A 20,199-nucleotide genomic window follows, 5' to 3' on the forward strand; every position below is an offset into this window, starting at 1 on the left:
CGGGTGACCTGTCCCCACCCGAGGAGTCCGGGAGATGCAGAGACAGCCTGGTCTCTGCACAACGAATGTCCTTGGGCTAGATTTAGAGACAGACGGGCTGAATCCAACCACAGGCAGGAAATTTCATTTCCAGACCTCCATCAAATTCTTCTTTCCTGACTCATTACATTCAAAGTACATTTTGTTTTGCAAACAAAGCAGAGAAGGCCTTCCAGCAGAGACAGCCCCTAGGGCCCAGGTCTCTCTCTCTCCCCTGAAGTTGGAAGTTAGACTTGAATCTGCAGGCAAACAGGACATTGGTCGGTGGAAGCACAGAGCCTGTGGGAGGGCTGGCACGTTTCAATGAGAAAGCCATCGTCTTGTAGCTTTTTGCTGGTGTGTTGAGTCCCATTTACTACTTAGGGTCCTTGACTTTCACCTTGGAGATACTGTTTTCCAGTAGGAGATGTTATAAACCAAGTCATTGAAGAGGAAATTACTCTAGAACACCATTTAATTTTTTTTTTTAATATTTCAAAAGAAGTCTTGGTCCTTTTAAGAAAAATCCTTGCTATTTCCAGGTCTCAGGTGCAAGTTGAGCTGTATTGTTTTGGAAGCTGTTGGAGGGATGCTGGGCCTCTTAAAGGCAGCCTGTCCTTGAGCGCCCCCAGTCAAGTACAAAGTGCGCCTGGGTGGCCAGTGTGATTGATGAGCAGTTAGTGGAGACAAGGATGGTGGGGGGGGGGCAGGGAGAGGCCACCAGCCTGGGACTGCCCCTGGGGCCTCACAGGACCTCTCCTGCAAGGACAGTAGGGGACATCCAAGGTCTCTCCCCCAAGGGAGACAGTCAGTGTGGACAATTCCGACTGTGAGGTTTTTGGGGTGAAAACTCCCAGTTCTGGGTCCTTCATGTATAGGTCTGCTATGAGCACTGCCACGCAGTGATGGCGTTTATCGCTTAGTCCACCCAAAGTTCTAGTTTGGCAGTGAGTATTCCGCTACAGCGGGGCCTTCCTGGTGGTTCACATGGTAAGGAGTCTGCCTGCAATGCAGGAGACCTGGGTTTGATCACTGGGTCAGGAAGATCCCCTGGAAAAGGGAATGGCTACCCATTCCACTATTCTTGCCTGAAGAATCCCACGGACAGAGCTTGGCAGGCTACAGTCCATGGGGTCGCAAAGAGCTGGATGCGACTGAGCGACTAATACACGCACACATTCCGCTATAATGGGCTGCAGGCGGCCAGATTCTCCTCTGAGGGGCACTCCCCTCCCGGGCCACGTTTCTACACCTGCCCCCACTTGGAACCAAGGGGGAACTGTGAACATCCGGGCATTTGGCCCTGACCCCTGGAGGTGGGGCCAGAACCCTGAGTGTGGGTTCCCAGGCGATTCCGCTGCCCAGCCACCAGGAGAAGCATTGTTTTCAAAGCACCTGCTCCTCGTGTAACCCGTGGGCTTGTTGAAGAGGACTCAGGCCCTGGGGGTGGGTTCTCCTCAAACGAGTATGCCCAAAATGAAAGGAAATACTGGAGGGCTCCATAGCTAAGGAGAATTGGCTGCTTCAAATGGATTTACTTGAAACAGAGACCAAAATTCTACTCTAAACCGGTGGTTCTCAACTTCTAGCGTGCATTAGAATCTCCTGAGGGCTTGTTAAAATTCGGATGGCTCCCCCTGCCCCCAGATTTCCCGCTTCAGCAGGTCAGTGTGGGCCCAAGCACCTGCATCCTCAACAGGCTCCCAGGGCATGCTGATGCTGCGAGTCCAGGGACCCCCTGTGAGGACCACACTCTAAAGAGGGGCACAAAAATTAAAGGCTTGCTTGAAGTAGTTTGTTTGTTTGTTTTTAATGAAAATGACAGGGAGTTTATTTAATCTTGGGTGTCCCTGGCGGCTCAGACGGTGAAGAATCCGCAGGCAATGCAGGAGACTGGAGTTCGATCCCTGGGTCGGGAAGATGCCCTGGAGAAGGGAATGCAACCCACTCCAGTATTCTTGCCTGGAGAATTGCATGGACATAGGGGCGGTGGCAGACTACAGTCCATGGGTTTGCAGAGTCAGACACGACGGAGCGGCTAACCCTTTCACTATTTTATCTCACATTTAATAAAAGGAGATCGCAGGTGCCATCAATTCTTAGGCTAAATTAAGTGTGTGCTTGATGAGGGGAGGAGAAGGCAGGGAGGAGGAGGCAGGGGGTGGGCAGCCTGGGACGCTCCCGGGACTTTGCTGGGTTGAGACTGTCACGAGAGTGTATGCTCCTCGGTTCTTTGTCTCGTCACAACAAAGATTTGGGGTGAGAGACATTAAAGCCCCTTGGAGGGTCATAGCTCTCGGAGGACAGACCATGTTATAGCTCTCCGGTCTCGAACGGACCGTGTTATAGCTCAGTGTTACAGCTCTATTTATTTAGATAATAGCAGGAAAATCCATCTTCGAGGAGTGAGGGCACATCGATCCAAAGATGCGAAGAGAAGAGCGCCCCATCGCGCAGGGGACAGAAAAGGGAGAGAGAAGCAGGCTTTGGCTCCTCTTTCTGTACGTTTCTCTGTCCCTGGGCCTGCCTTATGTAAACTGAGCCGGCCAGAAGTGTTGTTTGTTTTACCTGAGGTTCTCACTCCGGTCCTCGGACCTTCCCTTGTTCTGTTTTCGGGCTTTCCCTTCCAGGTCTTTTAGCCACCACAATTTTGGACTCTTTTTCCCTATTCTAACTACCTAACAAGACCAAGGCCAGCGTGTGTCAGAGGTGCCCCGGCACCTGCCGCAGCAGTTTGGAAGGGGAGCTGGCAGTAGGGCCCAGGCAAATCGGAAGTGTACATGCCTGACGTTGGGTTTCGAGTGCCAAGGTCTCCGTTTCAGAAGACGTCCATCCTGGATGAACGTGTTGCCGGCTGCGTGGCACGGCCACCTGCGGAACATTCAGGCAGGATGCTCTGCCTCCTCCCACACCACGGAGGCCCTGGGTAACCAGGTGCTGGTGACCCCACCTCTAGCTTCCTGCACCCAATCTCTCCCTCTTATGTTCAGTTAGCCCACGAGGGACCCCTCAAAACCACACACACCCCCTCCCTCAGACCCTAATAAAGGCAGAGTCTGGGGTCACCTCGCTCTCTCCCGTACCTGCTCACCGTGTGGCCCTGGGCACGCCCTGTATCCACCAGGACCTGTTGGCCATAAGTCTTGCTCCCCCTCCTGCCAGACAGTCGAGGGGAGGGAACTCTGTCTGGAGCCTGAGACACAGCTTGGCCTGATCCCCACACTCAGAGCCTGTCCCCGGGCTGAACTCGGGCTGAACTCAGGCAAAGCTCTTCTTGACCAAACCTTAGACAGGTTTCCCCAGGCCTGGCTCAGGACCTGCCTAAGACAGTCTCGGCAGAGAATCCTGCTGAGTCACCCCCCACCCTTGGCATCAGAGCAAGCTCCTTCATCCTCATCTCTGATGTCTACTCCTTGGCCTGCCTTTAACAAGAATCACCCTCCCCCGGAGCCTCCTGTTAGCAATTCTCCACCCAGGGACCCCTCACAGCGCCCTGTCTGAAAGCCCCAGCTGCCTCTGCTGCTCTCGGAGATGAGCACAGCTGTTTCCTCTATAACAGCAGGGCTGAATAAAACCGGGCTCAATCCCCTCTCATCAGCACCGTGCTCCTTTGACCCTGAGGCTCATCAATCAAACACGTGTTTCCATGGGCAGCCCAGCCCACCACCCCCTTCATCCAGCAAGCAGAGGCCTTTGGGCTGCAAAACCCTCCCAGGAACCCGCCTGCTTCGCAGCCTGGCTGGAATCGGTGCGTCCATGCCTCACGTGGAGCATCACCCTGGGGCTCGCTAGGCAGAGACCCCCAGGCCTCCAGGGTGCCTGGCCTGGCAGTGACGTTCGGAAACCTCGTGAGTCGGAGACATCTCTCAGGCAACCCTGCCCGCTTTGTGAAGCCTGAGGTCCCCACTGGGCCAGCTTGGCCACGGGGTTCTGCCCTCCCTTCCTACCCAAGGCCAGGGGCAAGGGCATGCCTGGACGGAGGACAAAGCCGCCCGTCCTCCTGGCCCTTCTGGCGGGAACTCAGCCTGAGGACGTGGAGCAGCGCCAAAGCAGGCACGGGGAGGCTGCATGTGGTGGGGACAGCGACGAGACTCAGATGGCCCGGCGTCCCGCCCACCGTGAGCGTCCCCAGCCGAGGAAAATCGTCCTGCCAGTTGTATTTAATGATGGGTCACGACGGCGGAAACTTGTCTTCCAAGTTGATTCAGCAGGAGGAAGCGCTCCCTGGGGACTGTAAGTAGAGGGTGAGCCGTTCAGCTCGCCCCACCCCCGGCTGTGACTGTCAGAGCAAAAGAAGTGAGGAAGCCAAGTTCCTCGGCAGGTGGCCCTGGAGGGGTGGATGCGGCCAGTCACCCGCCGCTCAGCCCCCAATGCACTTCCCAGTCAGGAAGCTTCTCCCGCTGCCTGGCATTTCCCAAGGGCCCGCTGTTTCCCCCACCGTGTGAGAGCTAACGCTTCCACCTAGAACCCCGGGAGTCCTGTCCTGGTTTCTCGGCTCAGGTGGGACCTCAGATGAGACCTGCTGGGAATAACCTTTCTCCACGTCCCTCCTGAGTCTCTCTTCCATGCCAGGCAGAGCGTCCACCCCGAGCCCCAGGCTGTTTCACAGCCTAAGGCGGGGGCGGGGTGTTGATGCGGTCTGCCTGACTCCACTATTTCACCATCTGACGTTTGGTTCTTTGTGCCTTGGGATACATGCTTCCTGAGGAGCACAATTTTAGTGGAAGTTGAACTAGTTAGAATTTTTCTTAACACCAAAAGCATTTTGTATTGGGGTATAGCCCATTAACAACGGTGATGGTAATTGCAGAGGAACTATGAAGGGACTCAGCCTTACATATACATGTATCTATTCTCCCCCAAATCCCTCTCCCATCCAGGCTGGCAACATAACATTGAGCAGAGTTCCATACAGCACAGACCAGTTAGAATCTTGATCTAAGGTTTCAAACTGCTCCTCAGAAGAGTAATGGAGCTTAAAGGAGAGAAGGGTTTCACACTCAACTGCGTTAGGGGAAACACTGGGTTAGATGAGGTTAAATAGCCTTTGCAGGACTTATCAGAGTGTCTGTTACTTCAGTGATGTTTATTGAAGGCCTCCCGCAGGCCAGGCACGGGGCCAGGTCCTGGGGTGGCAGTGTTCATCAAAAGGGATGGGCTCTAGGAATGGGGTGAGCGGATGACTGATGCTTAATTAGTGCCTGACTGATTACAGTTGTCATGGTGACACAGAGCAATGCGGGGTGCTCAGTAGAGATCGAGGGGGTGGACGGTCCAGGGGAGACCCTGGCTGGGAAAGAAAGATGTCGTAGCTTGGTGTCTGAGGGTGAGGCGGAGTGCAGAGGTGCAGGATTCTATGCAAGGCTGGAAGGCCCTCAGGGGAGCAGGTGTCTTGGAGGAGCTGGAAGAAGGCCAGGGCGGCTGGAGCGTGAGGGCAATCATGTCAAGACTGGGAAGTGGTGCAGGCGAACTCGATGGGTTTTAAGCTGGCGTTGGCATGACAGTTGTCTTTTGAAAGGTGCTCTGGAGGATGACTTGCCGGGGACAAGAAGGGGTGTGGAGAAGGAGAGAGGGTGTCTGTAGACCAGGGGGTAAGGGAGGGGGTAACAGCAGCTTGGACCAGAGAGCAATAGCCATGGAGGAAGGTGGACCAGTCCAGAGACGTCAAGGAGGCAGAATCGACTGGTGTCAACAGTGGAACCAGGACCCTGCTGGTGCCTCAGCCGCTGGTGGGTCAGGAACGCCTTGCCCTTCTCTGAAAATTTATTCCTAAGTATTTCATTCTTTTTGATGTTATTGTAAACGGGTAATTGTTTTAATTATCAGGTTTCAGTGAGTATGATTCTAGTGTGAGTCAGGATACATGTTATAATGTCTATGTGCCTCTAGGAAATGCAAGATGTGTAATAGTCAAGAAAATGGGGAGAGGGAGTGAAACAATAAAAATTGAACTAAAAGAGGCACACACACAAAAAAAAGGAATCTGGAAAAGGTAAGACAAATAAGCACATAGTAAGACAATAGATTTAAATCCTGATACATTTGCAATTTCATGAAATGAAAATGAACTAAATGTTCTAGTTCAAAGGCAAAGTTTGTTCAGTCCTAGAGCCTTTCCCCGGAGAAGGCAATGGCACCCCACTCCAGTACTCTTGCCTGGAAAATCCCATGGACAGAGGAGCCTGGTAGGCTGCAGTCCATGGGGTCGCTAAGAGTCAGACACGACTGAGCAACTTCACTTTCACTTTTCACTTTCATGCACTGGAGAAGGAAATGGCAACCCACTCCAGTATTCTTGCCTGGAGAATCCCAGGGACCGGGAAGCCCGGTGGGCTGCCGTCTACGGGGTCGCACAGAGTCGGACACGACTGAAGCGACTCAGCAGCAGAGCCTTCCCCACTGTGGTGGGTGATGGACGGTTGTTCCTTTGCCACGCCACAGTGGCCACTCGGGTCCTAAGAAAGTTCTAGAATCCCAGTTCCCAGGAGACTTGCAGGAGTTCCGTGGCAGTTGGCACCCCGTGAGGGACGGGAGCCATTTCTTTTACTGGTCTGGAAAGAGCTGCCAATCGCTTGGCTCTGCTAGCTACCTGAGGAGCTGTTTGCTGTCAGCTGGTGAGTGGCCAAGAATTATGCTCAGGGGCAAAGCTGAGGGGGCTCGAGAGGGCAGAGGTGGAGCCCAGGTGCTGGTGGACAGTAGCCCCCTTACCTTCCCCGCACCCCCCACCCCCCGGAAGGCGTCCTGTTCCCTGTTCGTGGCCAGTCAGGGTTTGGAGCATCCCTTTAAATTTCATGCTCACAAGGAATGCCTCATTTGTCTTGGTTCTTTGGGGCTTCAAGGGGGTCCCCCCTCAGCTCTCCAGTTACTGTCCCTATAAGAGAGCTACAAGGGATCCTCCCAGAGGGAATGTGAGCGACATCTGGGCGGTCCATGGGAAAATCCCCTTATGGGCATGTGATGGGGGTTGGGGGGCCAAAGAGATGCTGAAGGGCAGGGCAAATGTTGGGGTACACTATGGCTGCTGTTAGGATGGGGAGAACATGAACTTCACCCGCTCATCGGGCCCACCCCCTCTGTCTGGCATCCTGAGGGTGTGATGTCCTCTTCCTGGGATCTTGCATCCAGGCCCTTCTGTCACTTCATTTTGTGACATTTCCTTTCCCCACCCCCTCCCCTTCAGACTCTGTTGCGATGGTCCTTGCCTTTTCCCCAGGGGCCATCTCTACCTTTCCCAGCCTATTAACTTGGTGGTCACAGTGAACCCAAGCAGACACACTGTCCGGTGGCCCTGCTCCACGGTGACGGCTACAGCAGGACACAGGCTCCCGGTCACCCCCCCACCCCAGCTGGAAACTGTGTCTTCACGACGATCCTTCTTTCTCTCTTGATCGGTCGGAACGCGCATTTCAGATGGTTCCAGCGATGGGTGGGAAATAAAGATTCCCTAGGAGGTGGCCGCTGCCTCAGTGTCTCTGTTCCCGTAACAGGTGTAAGCTGACATCAAGATGACGATTCCCACGGATGTCAGACTGGAGTATTTGGAGAGGGTCTCTTCCCTTGTCCTGAAGTTCAAGCCAGACAAGTGGAGTAAGATGATTGGGATGGAGGAGAACATGGCTTTGTTCACTGAATTCTTCGAGAAGCCAGATGTACCGGTTCTGGTGTTGACGCTCAACCCTGCCGGCATGATCATACCCTGCCTGGGCTTCCCAGCCTCCCTCAAGTCCAAAGGGATGTACTTCATCAAGAAGAGACCCGAGAGCATCGGCAAGGACAACTACAAGGAACGTCTGGTCTACGGGGACATAAGCCCCACGCCTGTGGACCAGCTGATCGCCATTGTGGAGGAGGTGTGTGCACCCAGGCCTTGGGGTAGGGGTCGGGGGCAGTGGGGAGGGCTCAGGAGGAACAATGCCTGCTTCCCATACTTTGTGTGAGTGGCCTTGAACCCTGATCATCAGGGGTGGGTCCACAGATCTACATCCACATTACCTACAAGCAGGTCAGGTATTTGAGAGCTCTGGTCCGGCTGCCCTGGCCACTGAGACCGACCTGCTTTCTAACAAGACCTCCAGGGGATGCTGTGCAAATGAAGGCTGAGTGGCCCTGGCCATCACCAGTCTCTCTTGAAATCACTAGAACCTCCACACTGCATTGGGGACAGTCCCTGCCCACAGCCTCAAAAGGTGTGGGCCATTCGAGATGCAGTAGGAGGGTTTCCCAATTCTGAGACTTGGAGCAGAGAAAGGGAAAAGCAAATGCTGCCTTACATCTCTCCCCACTGTCCTGCCACCTCACTGTTGGCTGGTATGGCAGGCGCAGCCCCCTCTGGACAGTCGGACCAGCCAGAGTTCCAGTGACTTAGCTCTCCTTGTCTATGAGATGGGGTTAGTGGGTATCCCCACCTTGTACAAATTCAGGCCACAGGGGTAGCTCAGTCAGGACCCAGACCAACCTCCCCTCACGTCCACCAAGATGGCTGGCATGGCCCCAAACTGTTCACTCGGTTGTGTCCGACCCTTTGCGACCCTACAGACTGTAGCCCGCCAGGCCTCTGTCCATGGGATTTTTCAGGCAAGAATCCTGGAGTGGGTTGCCATTTGTTTCTCTATGGTATCTTCTCGACCCAGGGGTTGAATCCACGTCTCCTGTGTCTCCTGCATTGCAGGCAGATTATGCACCCCCTGAGCCATCAGGGAAGCACCCCCTAACAAAGCACCAGTTGGGAGGCTGCAAGTCCCAGATGCACGTGTGAACAGGGCTGGTTCTGTCTGAGTCCCTTCTCCTTGGCTGTGGATGGCCGACTTCAAGTATGTGTCCTCGTGTCTTCTAAGGACAACAGTCATACGGGGTTAGGGCCCCCCTTAACTACCTCTTGAAAAGCCCTCTCTCCAAATCCAGTCACATCCTGAGGTACTGGGGGTCACGGCTCCCACATGTGAATCAGGGGGACACAATTCAGCATATAACAGCACTCCCAGGTAGCAAGGAACATCTGCCTTCAGCCAGGAGTGTGTGCTCTTGTGGCAAGAGTGTAGAGATGGCTTTGCCCCTACAAAGACACAGGGGCGGGGGGACTTGCCTGGTGAACCAGTGATTAAGAATCTGCTTTGCAATGCAGGGGATTCAGGTTTGATCCCTCGTTGTAGAGCTAAGATCCTACATGCCACAGGGCAACTAAGTCCATACATTGCCACATGCCTTTGAGACTCATTACAGCCAAATCAATCAGTATTTTGGGGAAAAAAAAAACTTTAAAGACACAGGGGCTGGGAGACTTCCCCAGTGGCTGAGAATCTGCCTTGCAACCCTGGGATTCAGGTTTGATCCCTGGTTAGGGAGCTAAGATCTCCTGTGCCACCACAAAGATCCCACATGCACCTGAGACCCTATGCAACCAAATCAATCAGTATTTTTTTGAAAAGAATTTGGGGAAAAAAAGACACAGGGGAGGGGCTTTCATCACTGGTCTCAGCACCTCGACCGGCCCCACCACCTTCTTCAAAGGGAGAAGGGCTCGGTTCCCCCGGGTCGCCGAGGACCCCACTCCTCTGGGTGTCCCCCCACCCAGGTGAGAAGGCTCAGGCAGAGCTGCAGAATCCTGTCCTTTCAGGTCCTCTACTCCCTGTTAAACCAAAGCGAAAACATGAGCGGCTGGCCCCGCGTGGTCTCGGAGGACATTGTGAAGCAAGTCCACAAGCTGAAGAACGAGATGTTTGTGATGGGCGGCAAGATCAAGGGGAAGACCCTGCTGCCCATCCCGGAGCACCTGGGCAGTCTGGACGGCACATTGGAGTCCATGGAGAGGTCAGGGCCTGGCCAGGGAGCTGGAGGGGAGGGGTGGTCCCTGAACACCCAGGGCAAGCTCCCCACAAACTGGTCATAAAGCTAATGAAGCCCAGGAGGGCAGGACTGTGCCTGTAGGTGCTGAGTCTGAGACGGGGCATTGGAGCCCCCCAGACTCTGTGAGGTGACGGCTGGACCCCCGTGCTCCAGATCCCCCTCCATCACACACGTGCACTAGGCCTTGCATCACGTGGCATGCCAAGAGCATCACATTATCTGGGGTCACACAGGAAGGGGGATCCCCAGCTTTAGGGCATGGGTAGTGAGGGGCATGGAGTGGGTTTGCAGCAGGTGGAGGCTGCACTTCTGAATGGAGGCTGGGGCTTCCCAGAGACCCGCAGAAGCACGAGGACCCCCCAGGTGTCACTGAGCACCTGCCCGAGCGCCTTTTGCAACGGTGTGGTGTGCGCGGCTCCTGAAGCTGTGGCAGCGACCACGTGTTACTTTCCTCCCATCAGAGGGTGAGCACTCCTGCAGTGCTCATCATGCAGGCAGGTCCTCTAGGCCCCCAACACTCGCCCTGTGGTGACCCGATCAGAACTGCCCTAGAGCTGTGGCGCAACGTGGATTTTATTCCAGAGCTGTCTCCCTTCATCCTCTTCATCGGGGTCACCGGTACCCCAGGCAAAACCCATTATTGTCTCAGGCTCTGTCCTGGCTGAGGGCTGCTGGGGGCGGAGCTGGAAGAAGCCTGCAGGTGTAACTGAGAGCATCCCCCACCAACCCCCCAACCCTTGGCTCTGCAGGATCCCCTCCTCCCTGGACAACTCACTGCTGCACGCCATCGAGACCACCATCATAGACTGGTCCCACCAAATCCGGGATGTGCTGAGCAAGGACTCGGCCCAGGCCCTGCTGGACGGGCTGCATCCCCTGCCCCGAGTCGAGTTTGAGTTCTGGGACACCCGGCTGATGAACCTCAAGTACATCCACGAGCAGGTGATGGCTCTTCTGCCCCCGGCGGCCAGGCGCCCGCTGGAGTCCTGAGCACCCAGCCTCCTCGAGGGGACCCGGGTAACCCAGATGGATCCCTCAGTGCTGGCCTGGGGGTCAGGCAGGCTTCATCTGGGATCTGTTGAAAAAAAAAAAAAAAATTGATCTCGTTTGCAGCTCAATAGGCCCAAAGTGAATAAAATAGTTGAGATCCTGGAAAAAGCCAAAAGTTGCTACTGGCCAGCCCTGCAAAACGTGTACACGAATGTTACTGAAGGTGAGCGGGTGACCCTATGAGAATGTCCCCCCTCCACCAGAGGAAGGTGTCAGCGCCTCCTGGGCGTGCCCCTTGCCGACCCTGGGGATGGTGGGGGGTCTGCCTCCCCTCAGCAGCAACTTCCTGGAGTCCTGCCTTTTGAGGGAGCAGGTGTCTGTAAACACACTCAGCTGCCCGTCGTCATTTCTTGCCATCAGGGATGGGGGCCAGTTTCTGCTCTCGTGGGGATGAGCCCCTGTTCTTGTTCCACACAGGCCTGAAGGAAGCCAACGATATCGTTCTGTACCTGAAGCCCCTGCGTATCTTGCTGGAGGAGATGGAACAGGCCGACTTTACGGCGGTACATCAGCAAGAGAGGGTCCCTTGGCTGGCTTGTCGGGCTCTGGGCTTGTGTCTTGGGGCAGAAGAAAGGGGCTGCGGGCTTCCTGGCTGTAGTCGGGCACAAGTACCGGGTGGGGGCGTCTCTTCTTGCCCTTGGAGTTTCCCCCTCCTGGAGCCGTGCGGAGCGGGGAGCTGAGGTGCTGTAACCAAGCACCTGCCCGCCCGTCTCTCCCCAGCTCCCGACCTTCATCACCAAGGTGCTGTACACCATCTGCTTCATCTGGGCCACCTCCGAGCACTACAACACACCCTCGCGGATCATTGTCATCCTGCAGGAGTTCTGCAACCAGCTCATCGACATGGTAGCCCCCAGGCCCCAGTGCCTTCCCTCCCCCACCCCCAGCGTTCCCCTCCCCCCATCCTACCCTGCCTCCCGGTCCATGTTCCCCAGCAGTTCAAAAACAGGCAAAGATGTAGGTGCAAGAATTTTCAGGCTGAGGCTGGGGCCCCCTGGGTGGCCACCCAGGGTTGTCCCAACACCTGGGCAGAGCCAGCCCAACCTGCCTCATGCTGGGAGGGAGGAGGAATGAAAGAGGGGCTGCCCACAGAGTCCCGGCACACCACGCCAGGGGCTTTGAGGGATTTATCTGCTCCGACAACACCCATTCCCTTCCCTTCTTCCATTTCACAAGCACACGTTACACAGCCTCCAAGGTCTGAGTTGCAGCTTTGGGCCCTGTCTACCAGAGTGTGGGAGAATCAGGCTCGTGGTCCTGTCTCCCAGCCCAGAGGGACACAGTGGCCCAGGGCCCCGCAGCCAGAGCAGGACTGCATTTCTGGGCCCCTCATCATCTGCCTCTAGAGTCTGATGGTGCTGTGATCTTGGCCTGGGCCGAGGGGCCCTGCAACTGGCCCTGGGTGGGCAGACCGGCTCGGCCAAGAGCCTGCGGGACAGCGGGTGTGTCAGAAGAAGTGGTCTAACGGCCTGGGGTGGGGCAAGAGGGTCATTTTAACTGACCATGCAGCTGTGGACAGTGCACCTGGGTGTCACCCCTCCGGCTCAACTTGGGAACATCTTCCCTTCTGCCCAGACGCGGACCTTCCTGAGCCCCGAGGAGGTGCTGAAAGGCCTGCAGGGGGAAATTGAGGAGGTTCTGACCGGCATCACTCTGTCTGTGAATGTCCTGAAGGAGCTGTACCGGGTCTACGACTTCTGTTGTGCAAACATGAAGCTTTTCTTCAAGGTACAGCTTGGTTGCGGACAGAGGATGAGGGGAAAGAAGTTGGGGTGATGACCCCATGGACCTGCCTTTTCTCTCTCTTTCTCCTAGAAGAACAAGGAGCCGGTGCCTTGGGAATTCCCTTCCTCTCTTGCCTTTTCCAGAATAAATTCCTTCTTCCGCCGTGTCCAGACCATCGAGGTACAGGTGGAATTTGGCTCCCCTCCCTCTTAGGAGAACTGCACCTTGCTTGTATGTGGGCTCCCAGGAGGGAAATGAAAGTCACACCCAAACATCTGTGTCCCTGGGAAGCCAAGTCACTGGGTTGCCCCCACCAGGCCCAGAGCTGTTAACCCAGAACAAAGCGGTCCATTTCAGTTGCTTTTCCCTCTTCTCCTGCCTTCTGTCCACAAGCAGGTTAATGACAAGTTCATTGACCTGGGTCAGGAAGCCTGCAGGCCAAGGGAGAGGGTGAGAGGGACTAAGTTAGCACAACTGAGGTTTTAAGAAGGACCTTATTTGGATACATGGAATGACATGGGACAAATAACACTTTTAAAGAGGTTCAGAACAGTTTCCTCTGGGGAGAAGAGGTGAGAGGTGAAGGCATGTCTAGGGCAAGAAGGTTTTCCTTCTTATTTTGTAATCTGTAGGGGGTCTCTTTTTTAGACATATTTTGTATACATGTTACACTATTTAACAAAGTAAAGCAGGGTTGTGGGGGCAGTGGATCCTAGAACCACTGGGCAGTGACTTTTTGAGGGATGCTGTCAGCGGGGGCTCTGGGAAGGCCTCTACGGCTCCCATCCATACCCTCTGGGAGGCAGAGCAAGAAACCCCTTGAGAAGCTATATCTTGGTTACAGAGCGTTTCTTCACGCCCCAAGGCTCCCAGCCCGAGAACTTGAGGGTCCCAGCCGAGCTTCTGGCCAAATAGCTGCTGGTTCCTACATTGTAGATTCTGAATTGGGATGGAGCTTCTGGGAGAAGAGGCACTGCTGGGGGGGGGGGGGGGGAAACAGCCATGTTGTCCACCCCTTGCCCGACGGGCCATGCCATGCCAGCTGTGCCACCCTCCTCTGGCACGAGAGGCCCAGAATGTGAGGCGTGACAACGCTGTTACTTTCCAGTAGGTTTGGTTGGGTCATATCTTGATACACCTTGGATCTTTGGTGGGAAACAGCACCAACCTTGGCACCGGTTTAGGGGAGGGACTGGAGTGCCCTGTGAGCACAGGATCAGGCACATGGGGCCTGCTTGTGGTCCTCAACGAGGCTTTGGGGGTCTCGATGGGGAAATGAGAGCTACAGACAGAAGCAGTAGATAGCTCAATAAGACTGAATGGGGTTAAATGCCAAACCAGCGGTCTTGGAAAGGAAGGTACCATCTGGGCTAAAGGAGTTGGAGAAGTGAGAGAGACTCACGTCTCGGAGGGAATGAGCAAGTGGGACTTAATATCCATCCGTAAACATCCATCAGGCATCCAGTACATGAGGCTGTGAGGAACCACCATGTTTCTAACTGCTTCCTCCCACAGCCCAGGAGGTGGGGCCCCTGTAAAGTGTGAATTTATTTGTAGACGCATGTCACCCAGTGTTGGGTCAGGACAAGATCCCGACCTTCATCGCCTCCTCCTCCACAATCACAACTGGGAGATTACTCACAGGACTCTCACTTCCATCCCCTCCGTCTGTGTCCCTGAAACGGCTTTGGAGAACATTAACACTGATAAGCAGAGGGCCCCTCCCCTCGGGGGTCAGTCAGGAAGTTAAATTGACGAGGGTGCGGGGGCTCCTCCACCAGGAACTTTATAAAACAGCCATTGAGTTTCTGAAGCTGGAGAAGATCGAGCTCGGGGGCGTGAGGGGGAACCTTCTTGGAAGCCAGGTGGCCCAGATCTACGACGAGGTCTTCGAGCTGGTGAAGGTTTTCGCCGACTGCAAATATGACCCCCTGGACCCTGGAGATTCAGTAAGTCGGGGAGCCTGGGCGGGGTCAACGACAAATGCCCAGAGGGTGGGAAGGCATGCGGAGGGGAGCGCATGTGGCAGAGAAAAGATAGCACAAGAACTCTGCCCTCACGACAGTGAAGTTGCTCAGAGGCAACCTGAATCCTGATGGGTGGGCTTAGAGTGAGCTCACTCCTGGCTTTGCATGCTGGTTGAAGTTCTAAGGTTGGTGATTTAATTCGCTTCTAGAGTTTTGATGACGACTATGCTGATTTTGAGACCAAAATTCAGGATCTGGATAGGAGACTGGCCACCATCTTCTGCCAAGCGTTTGATGACTGCAATTCTATTGAGTCCAGTGCAAAGGTAGGTGCAGGAGGGAAGTGTGCCCTGACTGAGGATTCATCACACCAGCTCCACGATGCTGAGAACAGTTGTTCAGTCGTTTTGTCGTGTCCAATTCTTTGTGACCCCATGGACTGTAGCACGCCAGGCCTCCCTGTCCATCCCCAACTCCCAGAGCTTACTCAAACTCATGTCCATTGAGTCAGTGATGCCATCCAACCATCTCATCCTCTGTCATCCCCTTCTCCTCCCGCCTTCAATCTTTCCCAGCATCAGGCTGTTTTCCACTGAGTCAGTTCTTCACATCAGGTGGCCAAAGTATTGGAGTTTCAGCATCAGTCCTTCTAGTGAACGGTTGTAGAATCAGTCTAATCATGCAGTCTGGAGATTGTAGGTGAAGGGCCAGGCCCAGAAAGGACAGGAGCCTTTCCCAGTGCCTTAGAGAGAGTCAGCAGTCAGCACCTTGAGTAGCTTCTGAGGGTGTCTTCCTGCTACATTTCATCTTAGGAAAGTGAGCATGGGGTTATTGTACTGAGTCCTGCTCTCCATTTGTCCTTCTTTGATTCAGTTCCCTCATTACTTATATAAGGAGCAGAAGTTAGAGGCAGAGTTGCTCTAAAAAATAAAACGCATCCACATTTTGAGCCGCTGAGCCACACTGACTTTCTTAACATTTGAGATCAGAGAATACACAGTATTACGTGCATATACACAATATTGTGTGTGTATACACATAATACACAGTATTATGACTGGGAGTCATTTCTGGGTGGCGGGGTGATGGCTAATATTTTTTTGTCTTCTGTGTACTTTTCTCCTATTTCCAGGTTGTGCGGGTAAGGTGTATAGCACTTCTACAGTTAGAAAAAGGAAATGCTTATGAAAACATTAAAAAAAAAAAAAAAAAAACAGATTGCAGAAAAGTACTAAAGCTCCTAGAGACCCTCAGTTTGAAAGAGAAACCCAAACAGCCGATACTCACTTAGGTTGTTGGTTTGGCCTCGCAAATGATCGGGAAAGTGCAAGTTAGAACTTTGTCATTGGTCAGACTGGCTGGAACTGTGAGGAGCTGGACACTCGTCCCCTCTGCTGGTTGGTGCTCCCGTCCCACAAGACCCCTCAGCAGCGGGCACATGGTGGGGGCACATGGAGATGGGCTCCTGGACCTTCCTGGTCCAGGTTCACGAGGTAGCCAGCATTTGGTGCCGGCATGCCAGGACATTCCTTTGACTTTTGCGTATTTCTAAAGCAAAAATGCTTGAGGATTTGAAGCTCTGCCAGTGTAACGATCAATTAAGTTTTGGATGGAGTTGGTGCTCCAGGCAAAATATCAGTGAATGCAAATTAATACAGAGCTTCCGAGTGGTTCCCTTCTCTGAACACCCTTCCCGTTGGAGCCGCCTCGGGCACCTCCTCGGAGAGGCCCCCCTCACCTCCTCCTCCCGGCAGGAGCCCTCCCCGCGCCACCATTGCTGACACCGACCTGATTGGTTTTCCTTCTTCGTGCTTGGCTCTCCCTGGCATCCGTTGTATACTGATCTCTTCCTGTCTGTCGTCCTCCCAACTAGAATATAGACTCCCTGAGGGCAGGTGCGTGGTTTGGGTTGACGCAGAACCAAGCCCAGTGCAAGACCAGGCTTTCCTGGTGCAGGGAATTGGCCCCCGCTGAGACGGTGGAGCTGCTACCCTGCTGCCTCCCTGGCAGACCTTAGGTAGGAGCCAGAGGCTGTTAGCCCCAGGGCGACCCAAGTGCAAAGGGTCCCGAGTAAGGTTGCCAGCCAGTGCTTCCACATGGAAATGCCGGTCCTCCCCTGTGGTGGGGCTCTGGAATGAAGATGATGCTGGAGCTGATGGACTGCGGCACCAGTTAGCCCTTCTTGCCTGTGGTGGGGATGGCATGCCCCCAGGCCTCTCGGAGGCTGGGTACCACCTTGTGCTGTCTTTCGGTGATGGGGAAGGAGGTGGGTTGAGTTGTCCATGCCAAGTTGCCAGAGACCATAGGTGCCCCCTCAGAGAGGAGGAGCTGGCCAAGGAGGAACACTGGGTGGCACGTGCGGGACGGAAGGCCACTCCCTGGGTGTTTTCACAGGCACCTCTCCACTCCACCTTGGCCTAAATCGGCTCTGTAATCCGCAAGAGAAAGTCCTTTTCAGACACGTGACTTTGTGTTAGATTAGAAAGAAAATAAGTCAGGAAGACTCCCGTAAAGCATTCCTGTCTCCATCTGCTCATCTTCCTTCCCGCACTGAAGACCACTTTCTTCCCATTTGACAAGCCTCCGCTCTAATTAGGACAGGCCCTTGGGGTGCCCTCCCGCCCATCCGCTTGACCCCCTGCGTGTTCCCAAGCTGCTAGGATGCTATTTCTCGCTGTCAGTAATTCACACGCAGCTGGGAAGGTTCTAGAGCAATTTTCCACACAACCTCCTCCTGGCAGAAAATGAAATTAACCTCCTTCCCAGAAGCCAGGGGCCAGAAAACATGTGAGCGTGAAATAAAGGGAAGAGGGAGGAAAAAAGTCAAGAGGGTTGTCAAGCAATACAATGCGCTTTTCCCAACTGCTCTGGGTCAGTTTTCAGAGAGACAACACTGGCGACATCATGTGTGGGGGCCACCCCCGCCCCCCAAACTGCAGGGAGTAGTGGTTAGCAACTCGGGGTCACAATGTCTTCCTGGGAGTCAGTGGCTGCTCTCATCGACTTTCAGGGACCTAAAAATCTCTCCTGCTTTCTCAGCAGCCACTATTCCACCCTTTCCCTGAAAGGCCACTTTTGGGCACAGTGGTCTTAGTTTTCATACTGAAAACTAGGGCAAATCTGAGATTTGGGTCCAGGCCTTCAGGGTCCAAGGGCTCAGGCAGGCGCGGGGACTTGTCCCCTGGTGACCCCTGGCTGGCTGGGAGCTTCCTGAATGTCCGGCACGTGTCACTGTCCAGCGCACATGGCCACTCTCTGCGGGCTGCAGTAAGGGCGCCTCCCCCAATGCTTAGGCGCAGCCCCAGTCCCCGCTGCCTCCAGGCCTCCCACCACCACGAGAGGACTTTTTAAGAAACCCGCCTCTCTGTCCCAACTTGAGCCACCCTCTGATGCCAGCTAAGACCACAACCAAGACAGCCAGATGATCCTCCCTTATTCTCTTCTATGAGCTTTTCGTTTGTTTAGTGAAAGCGAGTGTGTAGCATTCGCAGACCCTCAGTGTGATGAGCCCACTACGTGCAAGGTGCTCAGGCGTGGTTACCGCACTCAGAGCGAGGTGACGGCCCCTGCTGGAATAATCAGGTCAGGATGCTTGGGCTGACAGGCCATGGGCACCTGAGCGTCCCAGTTCCTTGACTCCAGCAGCCCATGCTCGAACCTCTGGTGTCATGGCCTGTGAATGTGCCAAGCTTTCCCTGTAATCTCTGCAAAGCCCGGGGGCTGAGCGCTCCCTGGAAGTCAGCACTTCCTGCCCTGGGCACCCGCACGGTGTCTGAACCCCATCCCCACTGCCACCTCCACCCGGTCAACTCAAGGCTGAGCATGCGGCCCTTGGCTGGTGGATTGAACTGAGTCCGCTAGAGAGAAGTGTTGAGGTGCAGACCCCTAGGACCTGTGAATTATTGAAAACAAGGTCTCTGCAGATGTAATTGAGATGTTCACTGAGGGCCTCCTGTGCCTTAATCCGGTGAGCCTGGGGTCTGTGTCAGAAGAAGAGGAGAGACAAGGGCCAGACATGCTCAGGGAAGGCTCCACGACAAAGGAGGCAGAGGGTTGAGTGATGGGTCTATAAGCCAAGGATTGCTGGCCACCCAGGGACTCTCCCCTGGAGCCTTCAGAGGGAGCACAGCTCTGTCCACCTTGATTAAGACTTGTTACCTCCAGGCTGCGAGAGAATTAGTCTGCTGTTGAAGCTTCCCAGTTCACAGTGCTCTGTGATGGCAGCCCCGGGACGCTCCTATGGGCTCCTCTCCACACCAGCGTTTGGCGAGTTTAGTGGTTCTGGAACCCCACATAGTGTAAGACAAGCCTCCTCCTCACCTCTTTTCCCCCAGAGCACTTTTCAGAGCAAAACAAGCTTCCCGAGTGGTTTCTCTTGCCTGGGTGGGTCCTTGAGCATCAGTGGTCTTCCCAATAGTTCTTGTGACAAAGATATTTCTCAATCCTGTTGTAGCGCAAGCCCTGGCTTTATAAATAGCTGCTTTTCTCCCCCAATTTTTTAAAATGATATTTCTTAACTGTTTAAATCTTCTTTGCCCAAACCCCGATTTCTCCTGGTCCTGGAATATATTTTTCCTAGACCTTGGACCCAGTTTGTACTGTTGGTTTATAAGCTGAGTATGTGGGGACCCAGCATACATCAAGTTGGAAATCACAGAAGCAGCTGGTTAGCTAGTTGCTACACAGAGAAAACTTGCTGGTATTGAAGGCACGTGTCTTCCTACTTCTGAAGACTGACCGCACAGAGTGTCCAAGCCGTGGGTGATGCCAGGCATGGGGGAGGAGAGGGGTCCCCCCAGGCAAAGAAGGCTCTCTTGTTTCTCTCCAGCTTCTGCACATGTGTGGGGGCCTCTTGGAACGGCCTCTGATTCTCGCTGAGGTGGTGCCCAGGTACTCGGTCATGCTGGAGCTGTTTGACACTGAACTGGATAACACCAAGATCCTGTATGACGCCCAGATCGCGGCCTCGGCAGACGGCAACATCCCCCCCATCCACAAAAACATGCCCCCGGTGGCCGGGCAGCTCAAGTGGAGCCTGGAGCTGCAGGAGAGGCTGGAGGCTCCCATGAGGGACCTCAGGCACATTGACCACCCGTGAGTGATGGCCCCGGGCTGGCAGCGCTCCTCCGTGGCCACGAGGAGTGGGCTCAGGTGCTCTGTCCACACTCGGGGGCAGGCCCATGCCTCCCATCGGCCAAGCCTTTCCTTCCCAGGGCACGGTCCCAGGAGACACCCCAATAATGCATGCCCCCTACTCTGAATAGCTGGCCAGAGCAGGGAGTTGGCCGCTGTCACTTGTGTTTGGCAGAGCCTGGAAGGCAGGTGGAGGAGCGGGAGAGTTCACAGCAGAACAAGCGGGGCTGTCGGCTTGGGGACAGGAGGAGGGTGTCCTGTGTGTGTGTTTGGAAGGCATATCTGGCGCTCTGGTTGGTCCTAAGTTGGAAGAAAAGAGAGGAATTAGGGAAGCTGGAGGTTATCAATCAAGTCATGGCCATTCAGGGCCAATATTAGGGTTAGCATTTGACCTTCTGGATTAGATGCTACCTACAAAGGGCATCATCCACTTGTGTGTTCAGGGTCTCAACCTGGAAGAAAC

The 20,199-nt window shown here is 54.5% G+C and overlaps 1 protein-coding gene across 3 annotated transcripts in view; it reads left to right on the forward strand.

The window, feature by feature from the left end:
- Window positions 1–6,529: 6,529 nt before the first annotated feature.
- DNAH17 (dynein axonemal heavy chain 17) overlaps window positions 6,530–20,199 on the forward strand; it is a 94,459-nt gene continuing 80,789 nt past the window's right edge. For 2 of the 3 annotated variants that reach the window (XM_070479847.1, XM_070479849.1), the window contains exons 1-12: window positions 6,530–6,632; window positions 7,506–7,868; window positions 9,632–9,825; window positions 10,611–10,803; window positions 10,975–11,074; window positions 11,329–11,414; window positions 11,632–11,757; window positions 12,487–12,639; window positions 12,727–12,816; window positions 14,418–14,585; window positions 14,813–14,929; window positions 19,432–19,697. In XM_070479847.1, coding sequence (XP_070335948.1) covers window positions 7,524–7,868; window positions 9,632–9,825; window positions 10,611–10,803; window positions 10,975–11,074; window positions 11,329–11,414; window positions 11,632–11,757; window positions 12,487–12,639; window positions 12,727–12,816; window positions 14,418–14,585; window positions 14,813–14,929; window positions 19,432–19,697 — 1,838 coding nt within the window. In that variant the 5' untranslated portion in view covers window positions 6,530–6,632; window positions 7,506–7,523. The remainder of the gene's footprint in view (window positions 6,633–7,505; window positions 7,869–9,631; window positions 9,826–10,610; window positions 10,804–10,974; window positions 11,075–11,328; window positions 11,415–11,631; window positions 11,758–12,486; window positions 12,640–12,726; window positions 12,817–14,417; window positions 14,586–14,812; window positions 14,930–19,431; window positions 19,698–20,199) is intronic. The other variant, XM_070479848.1, reaches the window with a different exon arrangement.

Source organism: Odocoileus virginianus, chromosome 17 (assembly GCF_023699985.2).
Source record: "Odocoileus virginianus isolate 20LAN1187 ecotype Illinois chromosome 17, Ovbor_1.2, whole genome shotgun sequence".
Lineage (NCBI taxonomy): Eukaryota > Metazoa > Chordata > Mammalia > Artiodactyla > Cervidae > Odocoileus > Odocoileus virginianus.